General features: G+C 45.3%; 2 protein-coding genes across 14 annotated transcripts in view; one reads left to right on the top strand and one right to left on the bottom strand.

The window, feature by feature from the left end:
- The window catches only part of LOC128850503 (AN1-type zinc finger protein 5-like), a 41501-nt gene extending 28424 nt beyond the window's left edge, over positions 1-13077 (bottom strand). Inside the window, exons 1-6 of one of the 13 annotated variants that reach the window (XM_054055081.1) lie at positions 12528-13072; positions 12234-12479; positions 9000-9163; positions 8441-8549; positions 7940-8037; positions 1521-1646 (exon numbers count right to left, since the gene is read on the bottom strand). In XM_054055081.1, coding sequence (XP_053911056.1) covers positions 1521-1646; positions 7940-8037; positions 8441-8549; positions 9000-9156 — 490 coding nt within the window. In that variant the 5' untranslated portion in view covers positions 9157-9163; positions 12234-12479; positions 12528-13072. Of the gene's footprint in view, positions 1-1112; positions 1262-1520; positions 1647-7939; positions 8038-8440; positions 8550-8999; positions 9164-9247; positions 9832-10906; positions 11278-11596; positions 11691-11902; positions 12069-12233 lie in introns of those variants that run through there. The other 12 variants (XM_054055080.1, XM_054055078.1, XM_054055076.1 and 9 more) reach the window with 12 other exon arrangements.
- A 66-nt stretch (positions 13078-13143) lies between these two features.
- Positions 13144-14493, top strand: part of TMC1 (transmembrane channel like 1) — a gene marked incomplete at its 5' end in the record, with an annotated part of 120051 nt that continues 118701 nt past the window's right edge. The window contains one exon of the mRNA XM_054054013.1: positions 13144-13222. Within this exon, the coding sequence (XP_053909988.1) occupies positions 13144-13222 (79 nt within the window). The remainder of the gene's footprint in view (positions 13223-14493) is intronic.

Genomic DNA, 14493 nt, shown 5'->3' with positions numbered 1-14493 from the left:
CAGAGAACTTAAGAAGTCTTGTAATCTGCCGTAGGCCTAACGTCCACGTAAACAGAACTACAGACTGCACGGTCTGCCCTTTACGAAGCAGGCAAGCTCAAAGTACTGTCACAGAACAACAAAATCCCTTGGCTGGAAAAGACCTTTGACATCATCGAGTCAAACCATACCTGTCCATTACCAAAATCATATCCTAAGCAGTTCATATAGGTGTATTTGAAATACCTCCAGGGATGCCAACTCAACCACCTCCCTGCGCAGCCTGTGCCCGTGGCCGATAATCCTTTTGGTGTCAAAACACACTGCCATCACCAACCACAGTGGACTTCTCCGTTCCAAAGTGGTGCACTGTGAACAGCTTTTCACCACTTTACTAAACCTAGCTTTAGGCGCCGATGCTGGTTTGAACCAACGCCACCAGAGTGTGCACAGCTCCCTTTGTCAGCACATTCTTCCACTACTCGCAACGCACGCCCCTAACTCAAGGAAGCCGTGCTTTTCCAGGCCCTGAACGGCACTCGGGAGTCACCCGTGCCTGTCCAAAAGCGCCTGCCGCCACGCACTCGCCCCACGCCGGTCACGTGGGCGGGGCCTGCGCTTCCGCGCGTCAGAGGGCAGCGGCGTCAGGAGCCGTCACAGCAGCTCTGCGCCCAGCCCGGCGGCCAACTCTGGCCACCCCATCCTTCCAGGGGTAAGCCGAAATCCAGTCAGAAACGCAGCACCACCGGCCGGTCACCACCTTCGCCGTTTCACGGCGTTGAAACGCTTCGCGGTGTGGGACAAGGACTCGGAGGTGATACGGCGATGGTGGTACCGGAGGTGGCACCAGCGGTGGCGATACCGGCAGGTGCTACCGACGGCGATGGTGGTACCCCGGAGGTGGCACAGCCAGGCGGTGGCGTACCGTCGGTGCTACGACGGTGGCGGTACCGGAGGTGCACCAGCGGTGCGGCTACCGGAGGTGGCACCAGCGGTGTCGGTAGCAGCAGTGGTAGCGGTGGTAGCAGTTGTAGCAGCGATGGTGGTAGCTGCGTGGTGGCAGCAGCGATTCAGCAGCGGCGGTGGCAGAACTGCGATGGTGCAGCGGTGCCAGAAATGCCTTATATTCTGACTTATATTCTCTGGATTTTTTCAGCCACCACAACTGGATTCTCTTTCTTGATTTTTTCTGCGGCTTCTGCTTTGTAATCATATGGGCAGTTATGTCTGTCAGAATAACGGTGAATTCCACAAAATATGTTTCCACATCGGCAGTCAAATCCTGTATAGAGAAAAACAAGCAAAATCACTAAGAAGCTTTTCATATTTATTTAAGCTCTAAATTAAGGGTTTAGTCACTACAATGGGGATATGTTCGTCAACTCTGACACAGAGAGTAAGAAAAATGAACAGTTGTACTAAGTTGTTTAGATTCTGAATAAGCAAGTAAGTTTCACGGTATAGGTATTTCATTACGTTTCATCTAGCAAGTGGCAACTAATCATCATCATCTGTTCAAAACTGACAAAGTGTTCTCATACCTAAAAGGCCAAGCTTCTTTCTGCATGTGAAACATCTGTTCTTCTTTGGTTTGGGCAGTTCAGGAGCTCTCTCTTCACTCTGAGAAGTACTAGGTTGAGAAACTGATGGGCCTGGTTGAGTGACAACTGTTAAAGCAAGCAAAAGAAATAAAGGATAAACTTCTTTTTCCTGACTTAACTCGCTATTGAGTAGCATACGTGTATTCCTTAAGGATTAATTGCCCCTATTAAGACCCTGAAGTTTGCCGTCTAAAGTACTACATAGACTAGTCTATGAAAGTGTGAAATAGATGGGGATTTTTGGATACTCTCTTCTTCTCTTTTGGCCTTACACAAGACAAACAGATTTTCCCCACAATTCCACCGGCAAGAAAATAAGGCACTTATTTGTTACACTTAGGCAGGCGTTAAGGGCTTGGAAAGCACTCCAGAAATGTACACACTTATTTCTTAAAAAAATTGTATGATCAAGGAGCATTTAATGTAAACCAAAACCAATACCATCACAGCTAAATTTTCTGAACAGAGGGGAATATCTGTAGAGACTAAAACTAATAGGAAGATATTTTAGAAACAAAAGAAATTCAGTAGTGTGCTACTATCATAGCATGAGATTACTCTGCCACTACATTTGTGAAGTCAGGTGCCTATACCAGTTCACCAATACAGCAGACAGCAAGTCACTGATATTGTGATAGATCCAAAACCCAGCTACAAACCACATAAGGTTCAAAAGAGCCCTCATGTTTTCAACACCTTTCAATATTATAAAGAACAAAGTGCAGCTTTACAATGAATATCTGTATTTATGTATTCAGTGTTAAGTGTTCAAGCAGGCATAGTCAAAACGAGTAATTTTTTCAAATACCCTCAGAGAAACTTGTGTCACCTTTTAATTAAGTTCCCTGAAGGACACAAATTTGTGAGTTTTTATGAATCTGTTAATTTTGTTTTAAAAAGTATATTTTTGAATCCAAGACTTTTAATATAGTCTTCATATCTAAGCTGAAACAGAGGAAAGCTGAGAAAGGTGTTAACACGCACAACTTTAACATCTGCTCCTGGTACAGTTCTCCTGAACAATCCTATCTGTATGATGACATCTATTGTTCTAAAATGCAACAATCTGCAAAATGCATTCTGGAATAAATGGAAGTACATATGCCTTAAGGACTTATTTGTAAGCAACCTCATGCACATCGGATGCTAACAGAGAGAGATTCTTTTGGATCAGTAACCACTGTATCCCATGAAAAGTGGACTTTTTTGCAGACATGAAGAAACAGTTGCATTGAGTTTTTTCTAACTTTACGCTTCTTGCTTGGTTTTTTACAATTGCGTTTGCATTACCAAGTTCACAGGTATTTTGGAAAACATCTCGCTATTACCACTGACACCAAGAAAGCCTCATAACTCACTGTACAATAAGACAGCACCAAGTCAGAACTTCATGCTCCAAACAAGATTTAAGTGACAAGCTCTCAAAGATAATAAGGAATCTTCAGTGCTTATCACCAAAAAAAAATCATGCAATAAAACAACGGTTGCTAGTATTTTCTCATACATTATAGCAACAGCCCTGAAAAGCAACTAAGGCCATTTACTACTTTTATTTTTTGTTACCTTGAATAGATATTTTTCAAAAACATTTGGGAAGTTCAGTGTCAGTGCCATTTTGCCAAGTCTGGGGGATAAGAAAACTGTTACAGCACTAGTGTTATAATTACTGCTGCTATTGGTACTTTTTGGAGTAACTACTCATGATGATTTTGGGTTTGTGAGAAAACAATTTATTCTTTGCCTGGATGATTAATATTTTCTAGATGAACAAATACAATCCTCGGTTCATCTGCCATAGTAGATGAAAAAAAGTAATCAGAAACGCTCACAAGCTTTGCAATGTGGTGTACGAGTAGCCAAGAGCATACACGCTGTTTCAGATAGGTGCAAACGACAATCTATAAGGGGCAAATCAATAGTAACCTGAAGTCACTCAAAACACCTACTAAGAGAAAATGAAGACAAGAGGAGGATAAACCTTTATCACTGCCTATCATGCCAACGAGGAAGCACACGTGGAAACGGCAGCTTCCCAGGAATCACCAAGACAGAAAGACAGTCTAGTAGATCATGCTACCACAAAGCAAAGTCACTGTGAATAAATCCCTCTCAGAGAAAATGTTACAAACGACCAGGTATTGTTGGTCCTTGACATGAAGAAACTGTGGAACTAGCAGAACCGGGAAGTCATTAAACTGATACTAAGGAACTGCAGAAGGCACATTCCCTGAAAGGGCTGCTGAACAGGACCCTTCCCGCACAACTCAAACGTGTTCCATGAAGGAAAAGCAGTACATAATATGCAGTAGTGAACTCTAAAAGGCCCCAAGACAAGAGGAGACACAGCCCTCTAAATCCAAATGAAAAATGTTCAATTTAATTATTCTCCAGGAATAAAGGAGTCTCCTATCCTTTTACACCAGCAGAGTTAAGTCTGATAATGAGTTTTTGTCATGCTAGACCTCCATAAATGTGCTTGTGAATAATGGCTAGGACAGAGGCAAAGCTGACTTATCCTGCCCCTTACTTAAAAGTCCTGAACAAATATACTTTCTCATCAACCTGTGGCTTAGATAAAAAGTACTGTAAATTATAGTCCTTTTGCCATGACATACAGAGCCAATATAAATTCATCACATACCACCCTGACAACTCCTTATTGGCACAAGAAGCCAAATCCAACCGGCCAAGTAAAATTCCCGTACTCAATACATTAAGTTAATGCTGTGCCAGAAATCCAAGTGTTGATCATCAGGCTAAGTGCTCTACGTCAACACCATGGAATGAAAAATTGGACAAATACTGGATGTTGGAAAACAGTAGTTATTAGTACTTGTAGACCTGCTTCCTCAGTAACATGTTGAGAAGCAATCTCCTCAACTGCTGTAACAGGTTTCATCACTTAGTAACTGAGTTCCTGTCGGTACGTAGCCCTCTCCATCACCGTGGTCATTTCCCTTCCCAACCTTACGCTCAACCCAATCAGGCTTACTTCACTTGAATTTTAGCAGATTTATTACTACAAGGCCAAAAAACCCCGAGGTAAAGATTTTCAGATTTAGGCAGGCCTTTATTAACTATTATTTTGTCCTTAAATTATCTGTAGGCGCTGCAAGATGCATTAACGTGACGTACAAGGAAGACTTGTTGCTGATCTACTAGGATAATGAAGACTAATATAACCCAAATATTGGAAGGGTATCCGTACCCACGCAAATACAGGCATTGTGTCATGAATTTTGGAAAACTCCCTTCACCTGTGGTCTGAAGACGCATCTTTACAAAAGGCATATGGGAACAGCAAGGTTACTGATGAGAGAAGTTAGGCACGTGTCACACATGACAGCTAATCAACCTATATGCAGAAAGTTCACTGGAGAACAAAGCTCTTTTCAGACCCCAAAGTATTAACTCACAGTGCCTATGTGGGGCTACCACTCAGAATAAAAAGCCATTCATGTAGTTATCATCTTGAGCCTACTGGATCTTGTAACCTAGCTGTCTACTCAGCAACTTACAATATTACCTGCAACACACTGTGCATATCACAGACAAAACACACTGGCTCTATCTGCAATATAGGTGAGGGTAACCCATAACAAGCATCTCAACCTGAATGCAAGACAGCTGCAAAATAACTCTAATCATACTGGCTTGGTAGAAAGCCAAGAGACAAGTGTCTTCTGAAGACGATTAACTTAGAAGTAGTTCCGACACACAACTGCACGGAACACATGCCACCACTCAACTACAGACTTGCAAATAAACAAGGAAGTGAACTAAGAAATCACAAGTTACAGGAAAACACAGCACCTTAGACATATGAATTACAACCACCTCGGTGTGTTATATTCGACTTGCCTTTCTTCCTTTAAATGTCAAGATACAATTGTCTTAGTATGCCTATGTCTTACGGCCTAGTGCCATATTTTTTTCTGAATGAGAATGCAGGTTGCAACCTCAACATGTACAAAGGAAAAAAACCAACTCAACAAAAATCAAGAAAAATAAACCCATTAGGCTTCATTGTTGTCAGCTTCACTACGCTCTCAAGTCAGTTGCTTAAATGGCAACAGCACACAAATAAAATAGCACGCTACAGACTGCTGAAAGAAAACCCTAACAGTTGACCAGATGCAATTCCATTTTTAAATTTTCTGGCTTGTAAGGGAAAGATCCAAAATTTCATTTGCTAGAGAGAATGCAGCTTCATACCCTTGAAGACATTTAAAGGAGAGCAAGCTACTTTGCTTGAAGGCTACATTGTTTGTTCAGGATCTGTTAGTATCTGACAACACCAGCATGAAATTCAGCTGCTAGGGTCAGACTGCGCTTAAGACTCTGTTTTCATTAGCAATTCCATGACTGTGTCATTATCTTCAAGGATTACACCTCACAGAAAGTATTAGCTTTGTTGTTATGAGGCTATGTAAATTATATCTACCATTGTTTCAGTTCCTCCTTGAGAGGAAAAACATTGGATGCTGCTGGAAAAAGGAAGAGAAGAAAAGCGCAACTAGTCCAGACATGACGGATTTCTGTGAAGTCTAGGGCAGCTTCTCTTGCCTGAGAGACAAGTGATCAGTGCACCGCTAAACACAGCCAACACTCCATGTAGTTTAGGTGTTCAATAAAACTCAAGAAGAGCATTTAAGGACATACTGCTATGCTGTCTGTGGTTTATGCCAATCTGTAACACAGCAGCTGAGGCTGTCTCACGAATTTACAGGTATGTACTCATGAAGGCAATTTTGTCCCACAAGTTTTTGAGACACGTTTAAGTTCTCTAGTAGTTTTTCCAGTGATCTCTACAAAAGCCTGTGACAGCTTTTACTGGTTTGTGAGATTATTTAAAACGGTATCTACGTATCTTGAACTGCTTTTGCAGTTTTTCCAGTTTTCATTAACAGAGTGCTGTATGACACTACCTGTCATAGAGCAATCCACAGTACCTGAAAGACAGGTAAAATGTCAGCAGTAACTGAAGACTGTCCTTTACACCTAGAAAAATGACAAACTCCTGCTACAAGTTCTGAAGGAATAAAGTCACTTATTACTTCATCACTGGTACCATTTTATGCATTCCTCTTTCCTGCTTGCTACATTTCAGGTACGAATTTGTAACAAGGCAAGATTAGTTCATAAATATCGCAGCACAGACTAAATTATTTTTAAGCTACCTACAAAACAGCTCTTCAGATGACACCTGTTATGGAAGTTGATACCTGCAAAAATCTCCTCTCAGTCTTTACATAACCAAACCTCCAATATGCGGTGTAAGGGTACTTTAGTTCATGTCCCAGAATCTTGACTCAGCATGACTTATCACGAACAGTAAAACCCTCTGTACAAATACCGAGAAATTAAATACTACCTGCCAGAGCACTCTTAGCTGGTAAAGATATATCTAGATAGAAATCACTTTAATACAGTGCTGAGGAGCATCTTCTGCAATTTACATCTGGCTTCAAAACTGAAAAAGTTAATTTTATTGTCAGCTTGAATGAACAGACTTCATATTAAACATGAACTTTTAGTGTTTTATGAGTGTTTCAAAACTAAAATCACATGAAAAAATTAAATTACATAAAAAAGAGTGGATATGTGCAAGCATATAACAAGTGTGTTGCAATATCCGGTTAAACAAAAAGATAAGAATTCGGTCTCTTAGTAGTTACAGGCAAGAAAGCTGCCCCCCTTACCTCCTCAAATAAGTATTTTACATTTTGAAGCTTAAATACTGAAACCTTCCAGTACAAGAATAAAGCTTTTAAATTGACAGTGCACACCCAGCAAATTAGGCTGCAAGTAACCTACCTCTAAGGAATACTGCTTTGCTTATATTTACTCATTACCCAATTAGTTCAAGAATCCTAAACAGCTTTTTTTAGTATTTTAAACCACTATTTGCTTCCCTCACAGCCCCACTCCTCTGTAGAATGGAATTTATTAACAACTCCATTCTCCAAATGCAGCAAGCCATTTTGACTGCTGTGAGTCAGCAGGAGTTGTACTGCTAGATAATACACAGAAATCTCAACATTTCACTTCCATATGGAATCCCTTGTTCAAATGCAGTTTTAGAGTGCATTACTTCTAAAAGTGAAGGTTTAGGAGCCAAAACCACCCTTGCAGGTTTTGATTTTTTTTTACTAACATCAAACATGTTTCTTAAACCTCTACTATGGCACTAGTCCTTTTTCTTGATTCTGGGAAAGTACTCAAAAACCACCCTTAACAATCCTCTTCAGAGTTGTTCAAGACCATCACCACAACAGGAGATGCCTACTTAGAAAGTAAACAAGCTGCCGGATTCCACTAAGTCACTAGTTCTACACAGTGTCACTCTGTACGCATACCTGGCTCAATCTCTGGCTTTGCTGCTACTTTCTCCTCTCTTGCAATGTTCATTTCTGTCATTTGCTGCATTACAGGCAAAGCGGCAACAGGCACATTTCTGTTTAAGTATAGTGAAACACATTAGTTTTGCATTTGTAACAAAAGCTTAAACTGTCTAGACCAATCAATAAACTACCTGTTCAATCGCTACCGATAAACATTTCTGACCTCTGTTTCTACCACCTTCAAAACATCATTTTTCCTCAGTTTTAGTTTCCCCGTAAGAAAACAGGCAAACCTGTAGCACGTGTCTCCAGATAAATCAACATCAACCTTTTAAACGTCGCAGTACTAAGTATTTTCATCAGCTATAGCTTGCACAGATCCATAAAGCACTGTCAGGTATACTGTCCCTTTTCCCCCTGCAGAAACTCGCCGCAATAGTGCAGCACCGATGCAGGGCTTCAACTTGCTGCACACTCACAGCTCATTCAAACCTCAAAGTAATACTTTCATCTTACCTTGGTTCTCCAGGTTTATCAACAGCATGTTCACAGTTGTTTAGGCTAGTGCCTACTCCCTGGGTAGATGCAGAATCTGAGGTAAGACTGTTTGAACCACCGGCTGCTCCTACATCGAGAATTTGACATGTTAGTTGTGAACGAACTGCAGAATACATGTTAATAAAATAGTCTCTTAAAAAGCTTTGAATTGCCTGCCTACAACCTTCACTGCTACTGGGTACTAATCCTTATTTAAAGACAGGCTATACTGTTAACAATAAAAATATAGAGATTGTGTAAGCATATGTTAGCAGAGGAGGCGAAGTGGGAAGGCAAGGAATGGCTGAATGCCAAGCAGACCAGAACACATTACACAAAAATGTATTTTTATGTCTACTGTAATTTAAAGTAATATTCTCTTTGATAGTCATTGTTCCAGAACACAGCATTCAAAAACTCTCCTGAAAAATGTTCTTGGATTCCTTGTCATCCTCTCTAAGTTTTATTTTAAAAGAAGTAAAATAAATAAATAAATAAATAAATAAATAAACAAACAAAGAAAGAAAAAGCCACCCACCCTCACCCATGGGGCTGATTCTACCACTATTCTGCTGCAGCGGAAAATGCTCTCTGTAGCAAACAGAACACATCCCGTTTGTCCTAGGATCTCCATAAAATCCACATCCCGTACGACACAGCATAGGCGCTGGGGTCTGGTTTGTCTCCTGAGTCATCCTGGATCTGTAAATAAAACAAAGCTCTCCATTAGGAGCTGGCAGGACACCAAAATCAATTACAGGGCTTTAGAACTGTATGTCTGCTCACCCCGCCTCCTAGAAGTGATATCAGCATTCTTAAAGAGGGTTATATAGATGTTAATATACCATTCAATACTGCAAATATATTGCTAAGTAACACAGCTATGAAAAGAAGAAAAAGCACCATCATACTAAGAAATAGCGTACTTGTTGGGCACTGAGCTGTATGTGCAAGTTACAACCAAATTCAATTTGAGAGCCAAAGAAGTCCTTCATTACAAACCTCTGAGCTCTAACAGGGATATGCATGACAAGGAAGACCAAGTTCATACCTACTAAACAGTTCTGGCAAATAACATAGCTGATTTTTTCCTCTCATTCAGCAGGAGAGCCCCACTTTTTCACTAATGCTGATCCTGCGTAATTTTAATGCTAATTCCAGTATTTGTAGTTCCTGCTTCCACTGTGCCTTTGTCAAATAGAACAAAAAAATCCCATAAGCATTGGAGGCAGCCATGTAGAGTCTGTACTCCTATCTTTAGGAGTTTCCAAAACAAGGCCATGAACTCTGCTCATATTGTGTCTGACAACTGATACTGAGTATTAATTGGCAACAACGCATGTACAACTGGCCCTTCAACTAAGAATATGAAGTGCATTTCTAAAATAAGTTTAGACCGGGTTTTACTCTTCCTGGAGAAAGAAAATTAACAACTTAGAACATATTCAACAGCTTAATGACACAGCCTACACTCTTTTTTTTCTAAAAAAAGCCAGTTAAATCCTTTGTCTTAATAAAGTTCTAGCAAGACTTCTGAGACTCTCGTGAGCAGACAATGCTAATTCTCTGCCGTGAAATGCAAAAGTTAGGAATAAAAATACTTCACCTTCACTGCTGGTTAACCTCTGCAAAGCAAGGTTAGCAGAAAAACTGAATGGCAATCAAATCTTTTATTCCCAAGGCCAATAAAACTGGCACACTGTAATCAAGCAATTTGCTACAAATTGAGGACATGTAAGAATATTGCATCGGTCCTCTCAAAATTTAGATTTAGTACTAGCACTTGGAGACCTTTTAGAGTAATCTCTGCATTGCTGCCTTCCTAATCAGTAACAGACACAGTAAGAGACATATGGCTGCTGATGCTTGTGAGAAATCAAAACTGCTGAAAGGAAACTCAGTGCAGTTAAGTAATCAACTTATGTTCCACTGGTATGACAACTGCAATTAACAGCTGCCTTTGTCTAGTTAAACTACATTTCTGTGTTCAAAGTAAAACAAAGTAAACAAGAAAACCAGGAAAAAGTAAACAAGCAAAACTCATCTGCTTGCCTGCTTATGGCCACCGGATCTCATTTTCCAGGTACGCAATGCTGTATTATTTTACGCCTTTCTAACATCCTCCAGCTACGGTTTTCTTTCAGGGCTACAAAACAGCTTGACACTGACTCTGACACAGTATCACAGTCATAGACTGTCAGAAGAAACCATGACTCATTCAGAGAACCTTAAGAAGTCTTGTAATCTGCCGTAGGCCTACGTCCACGTAAACAGAACTACAGACTGCACTGTCTGCCCTTTTACGAAGCAGGCAAGCTCAAAGTACTGTCACAGAACAACAAAATCCCTTGGCTGGAAAAGACCTTTGACATCATCGAGTCCAACCATACCTGTCCATTACCAAATCATATCCCTAAGCAGTTCATATAGGTGTATTTGAAATACCTCCAGGGATGCCAACTCAACCACCTCCCTGCGCAGCCTGTGCCCGTGGCCGATAATCCTTTTGGTGTCAAACACACTGCCATCACCAACCACAGTGGACTTTCTCCGTTTCCAAAGTGGTGCACTGTGAACGCTTTTCACCACTTACTAAACCTAGCTTTAGGCGCCGATGCTGGTTTGAACCAACCCCACCAGAGTGTGCACAGCTCCTTTGTCAGCACATTCTTCCACTACTTGCAACGCACGCCCCCAACTCAAGGGTCAAACCATCGTTATCCGACGCTTAAGAAGCCGTGCTTTTCCAGGCCCTGAACGGCCTTCGGGGGTCACCCGTGCCTGTCCCAAAAGCGCCTGCCGCCACGCACTCGCCCCACGCCGGTCACGTGGGCGGGGCCTGCGCTTCCGCCCGTCAGAGGGCAGCGGCGTCAGGAGCCCTCACAGCAGCTCTGCGCCCAGCCCGGCGGCCAACTCTGGCCACCCCATCCTTCCAGGGGTAGCCGAAATCCCAGTCAGAAAACGCAGCGCCACCGGCCGGTCACCACCTTCGCCGTTTCACAAGCGCAGCCCCGGCGGGTGGGTGCTTCATAGAATCACAGAATCACCGGGTTGAAAAAGATCTCTTGGATCATCACCATCCCTATCTGCCACTAAACCACATCCCCGAGCCTCGTCTACCCGTGTTTTAAATACCTCCAGGTTGGTGACTCAACCACCTCCCTGGGCAGTCTCTGCTAGCGCCCAATGACCCTTTCTGTGAAAAATATTTTCCTGATATCCAGTCTGCATCTCCCCTGGAGGAGCTGAGGGAGGGGGGGAGGAGGGAGGGAGGGAGGAGGGGAGGAGGGGGGGAGGAGGCGGGATGGGGAGAGGGGGGGAGGGGGGGGAGAGGGGGGGAGAGGGGGGGAGAAGGGGGTGGAGGGGTGGGAGGGGGGAGGAGGAGGGGGGAAGGGGGATGGTTCACCGCGGCCCATCAGGGTGGAAGCGCCGGGTACTTACCGAGGAGGCTGGAACGCAAAGGAGGGAGGCAGACACAAAGCGGGAGCCGCTGCCGAGCGCCCACAGCGCGGTCCGTCTCAATTTCCTACCCCTCGCCTCTTTCTCCCACGAAGCCACCAGCACAAAAGACGCGGCGGTCTCCGGGTTCCCCCTGAGTGACGCCCGGCCCGGCCCGGCCCCGCCGCCGGAGGACGCGGAACCCGCATTGTCTGAGCTGCGCTAGCCCGCACCGCCTTCGCCCCGCGGCGGGGCCGCCCGCCGGGAACCTCACCCCCCCTCCCGCCCCGCCGCCGTGAGGACCCGCGGAGCCCCGCCCGCCGGACACACTGACCTGATCCAGGGCAAGGGCTGGTACGCCGCGGCGGCAAACAGAGGTAGTTCCGGAGGTACCGCTAGCGATGCCAGAAACGCTGTTACAGGTGATAGCGGTGGCGGAGGCGGTGTGGGACAAGGACTCGGAGGTGATACCGGCGATGGTGGTAACGGAGGTGGCACCAGCGGTGGCGATACCGGCGGTGGTACCGACGGTGGCGGTACCGGAGGTGGCACCAGCGGTGGCCGTAGCAGCAGCGGTAGCAGTGGTGGTAGCGGTGGTAGCAGCTGTAGCAGCGATGATGTCAGCAGCGGCGGTGGCAGCAGCGGCGGTGGCAGCGGTGCCTGAAATGCCGGTGGCGGAGGCGGAAAGAGACGCTGCCTCGAATGTCCCGGTGGCGGAGGTGGTACTGGAGGTGGTACCAGCGATTCCAGAAACGCTGTTGCCGGTGATACCGCTGGCGGAGGCGGACTCGGAGATCGCGGTGTCGAAATTGGTGGTGAAGGTACTACCAGCGATTCCAGAAATGCTGTTACAGGTGATACCGCTGGCGGAGGCGGAGAGGGAGGCGGACTCCGACGTCGGCGGCGGCGGCGAGGGGCGGCGGGAGGCGGAAACCACAGCCAGCGGCGGTACCGCCACCGCCACCAGTGAGTCACCTTTCTGTCCCTGCAGCAGAAATATCTGCCGTGTTCTCCGCAGCGCAGTGAGCTCACACGCCTGATGAAACGCGGGTAGGTGCTGGGGAGTCGGCAGCACGGGGCGGGACGCTGGTAGGGGGGGAGCCGAAGGCGGGTACGAGGTGGGGAGCGGGAGGCGGAGGAAGCCGACCGCCGCTCCCGGCTCTCGCTCCGCCTCCTCTTTCTCCCAGTCGCTTTTGCCTTTCGGGGCATGCGCGCTGCCGGCCAGGGGCGGAGAGCAGAAATAGGGAAGCGGTGGTGGAGCGCGAAAGAGGCGAGGACGAGGTGCGAACGAGGGGAGGCGAGAAGGACGCGTCCTGCTAGCAGGTAGCAGTCAGCAACTGCAGGCGCGCGGGCAACCGTCGGTGGGGTACGTAGCTAAGTCTGAGGTCTGTGCCTCGCTCCGTGCAATGTAATAAAGGACAGGTCGGCCCTGCTTGGCAGCCCGCAAATGTTCACATCTGCCCCTCGAGTTGTTCTTCGCCGATATAGGTGGCTCCAGAGAGCCGGCATTCTTACATGGGCCTCTTAACATGGTATTTGGGAGCGCCTTGGCTCCGTTGCGTGGCCCTTGTCTGGGTACAATTTCTTATGTGTAAAGCAGTGCTAAGTATACAGCAGTTAAATATCGAGCAACTTTTTAGGGAGCATTGGAGACTGTGAGCAAGCTGTGGTGACAGAGCAGCCTAAGAGGCAGTGAGGCTGCCTGCTGGGTGGTGATTTCTTTCCGCTGGGTGACAGAATCAGAATGCCAGGATCATTTAGGTTGGAATAGACCTTTAAGATCAGTAATTCCAACTGTAAACCTAATACTGCCAAGCTCGCCACTAACCTCTTTTCCTAGACGCTTCACCTACGCATCTTTTAAAAACCCCCAGGGATGGTGACTCCACCACTTCTCTAGGCCGCCTGTTCCAATACTTCACAACCTTTTCAGAGAAGTGATATTTCCTAATATTTAAACCTTCCTTGGCGTAACTTGAGGCAGTTTCCTCTTGTCCTGTCACTTGTTACTTTGGAGGAGAGATGAACGCCCACTTCACTACAATCTCCTTTCAGGTGGTTATAGAGAGCGATAAGGTCTCCCCTTGGCCTCCTCTTCTCCAGACTAAAGGGCCCCATTTCCCTCAGCTGCTTCTCAGTACTCCAGACTGTTTGCCAGCTTTGTAACTCCTTGCACACGCTCCAGCCCTTCAGGGACTTTCTTGCAGTGAGGGGCCCACAACTGAACACAGAATTCGAGGTGTCATGTCACCAGCTCTGAGTACAGTGGAAGGATCACTTCCCTAGTCCTACTGGCCATGCTGTTCCTGTCAGTCCTCCTTGTTGTGAGCTATTGTTGTGATTTAAAATTCTTTGTGTTTGTCAAAGGTACTCTGCTAAGAGCAAAATATTTTCTGCAGTGTGCAGAAGTGTCAGCTTGAAATGCATGTGTTTCAGGTCACTGCGATGGGTCATGGTCTGTATCCAACAGATCCATTCCCCCTTATACCCTGCCCTGCCTGAGGTTTTGCTGCTTTTCTCACAGGCCCAAGCGTTTATAACAGAACACTCACGTCTTGGGGGTTTGCTACTAGCCTTTTGGCTGTCACCATGTA

Source organism: Cuculus canorus, chromosome Z (assembly GCF_017976375.1).
Source record: "Cuculus canorus isolate bCucCan1 chromosome Z, bCucCan1.pri, whole genome shotgun sequence".
Taxonomy (NCBI): domain Eukaryota; kingdom Metazoa; phylum Chordata; class Aves; order Cuculiformes; family Cuculidae; genus Cuculus; species Cuculus canorus.
This window is presented reverse-complemented; position numbering and strand designations above follow the sequence as displayed.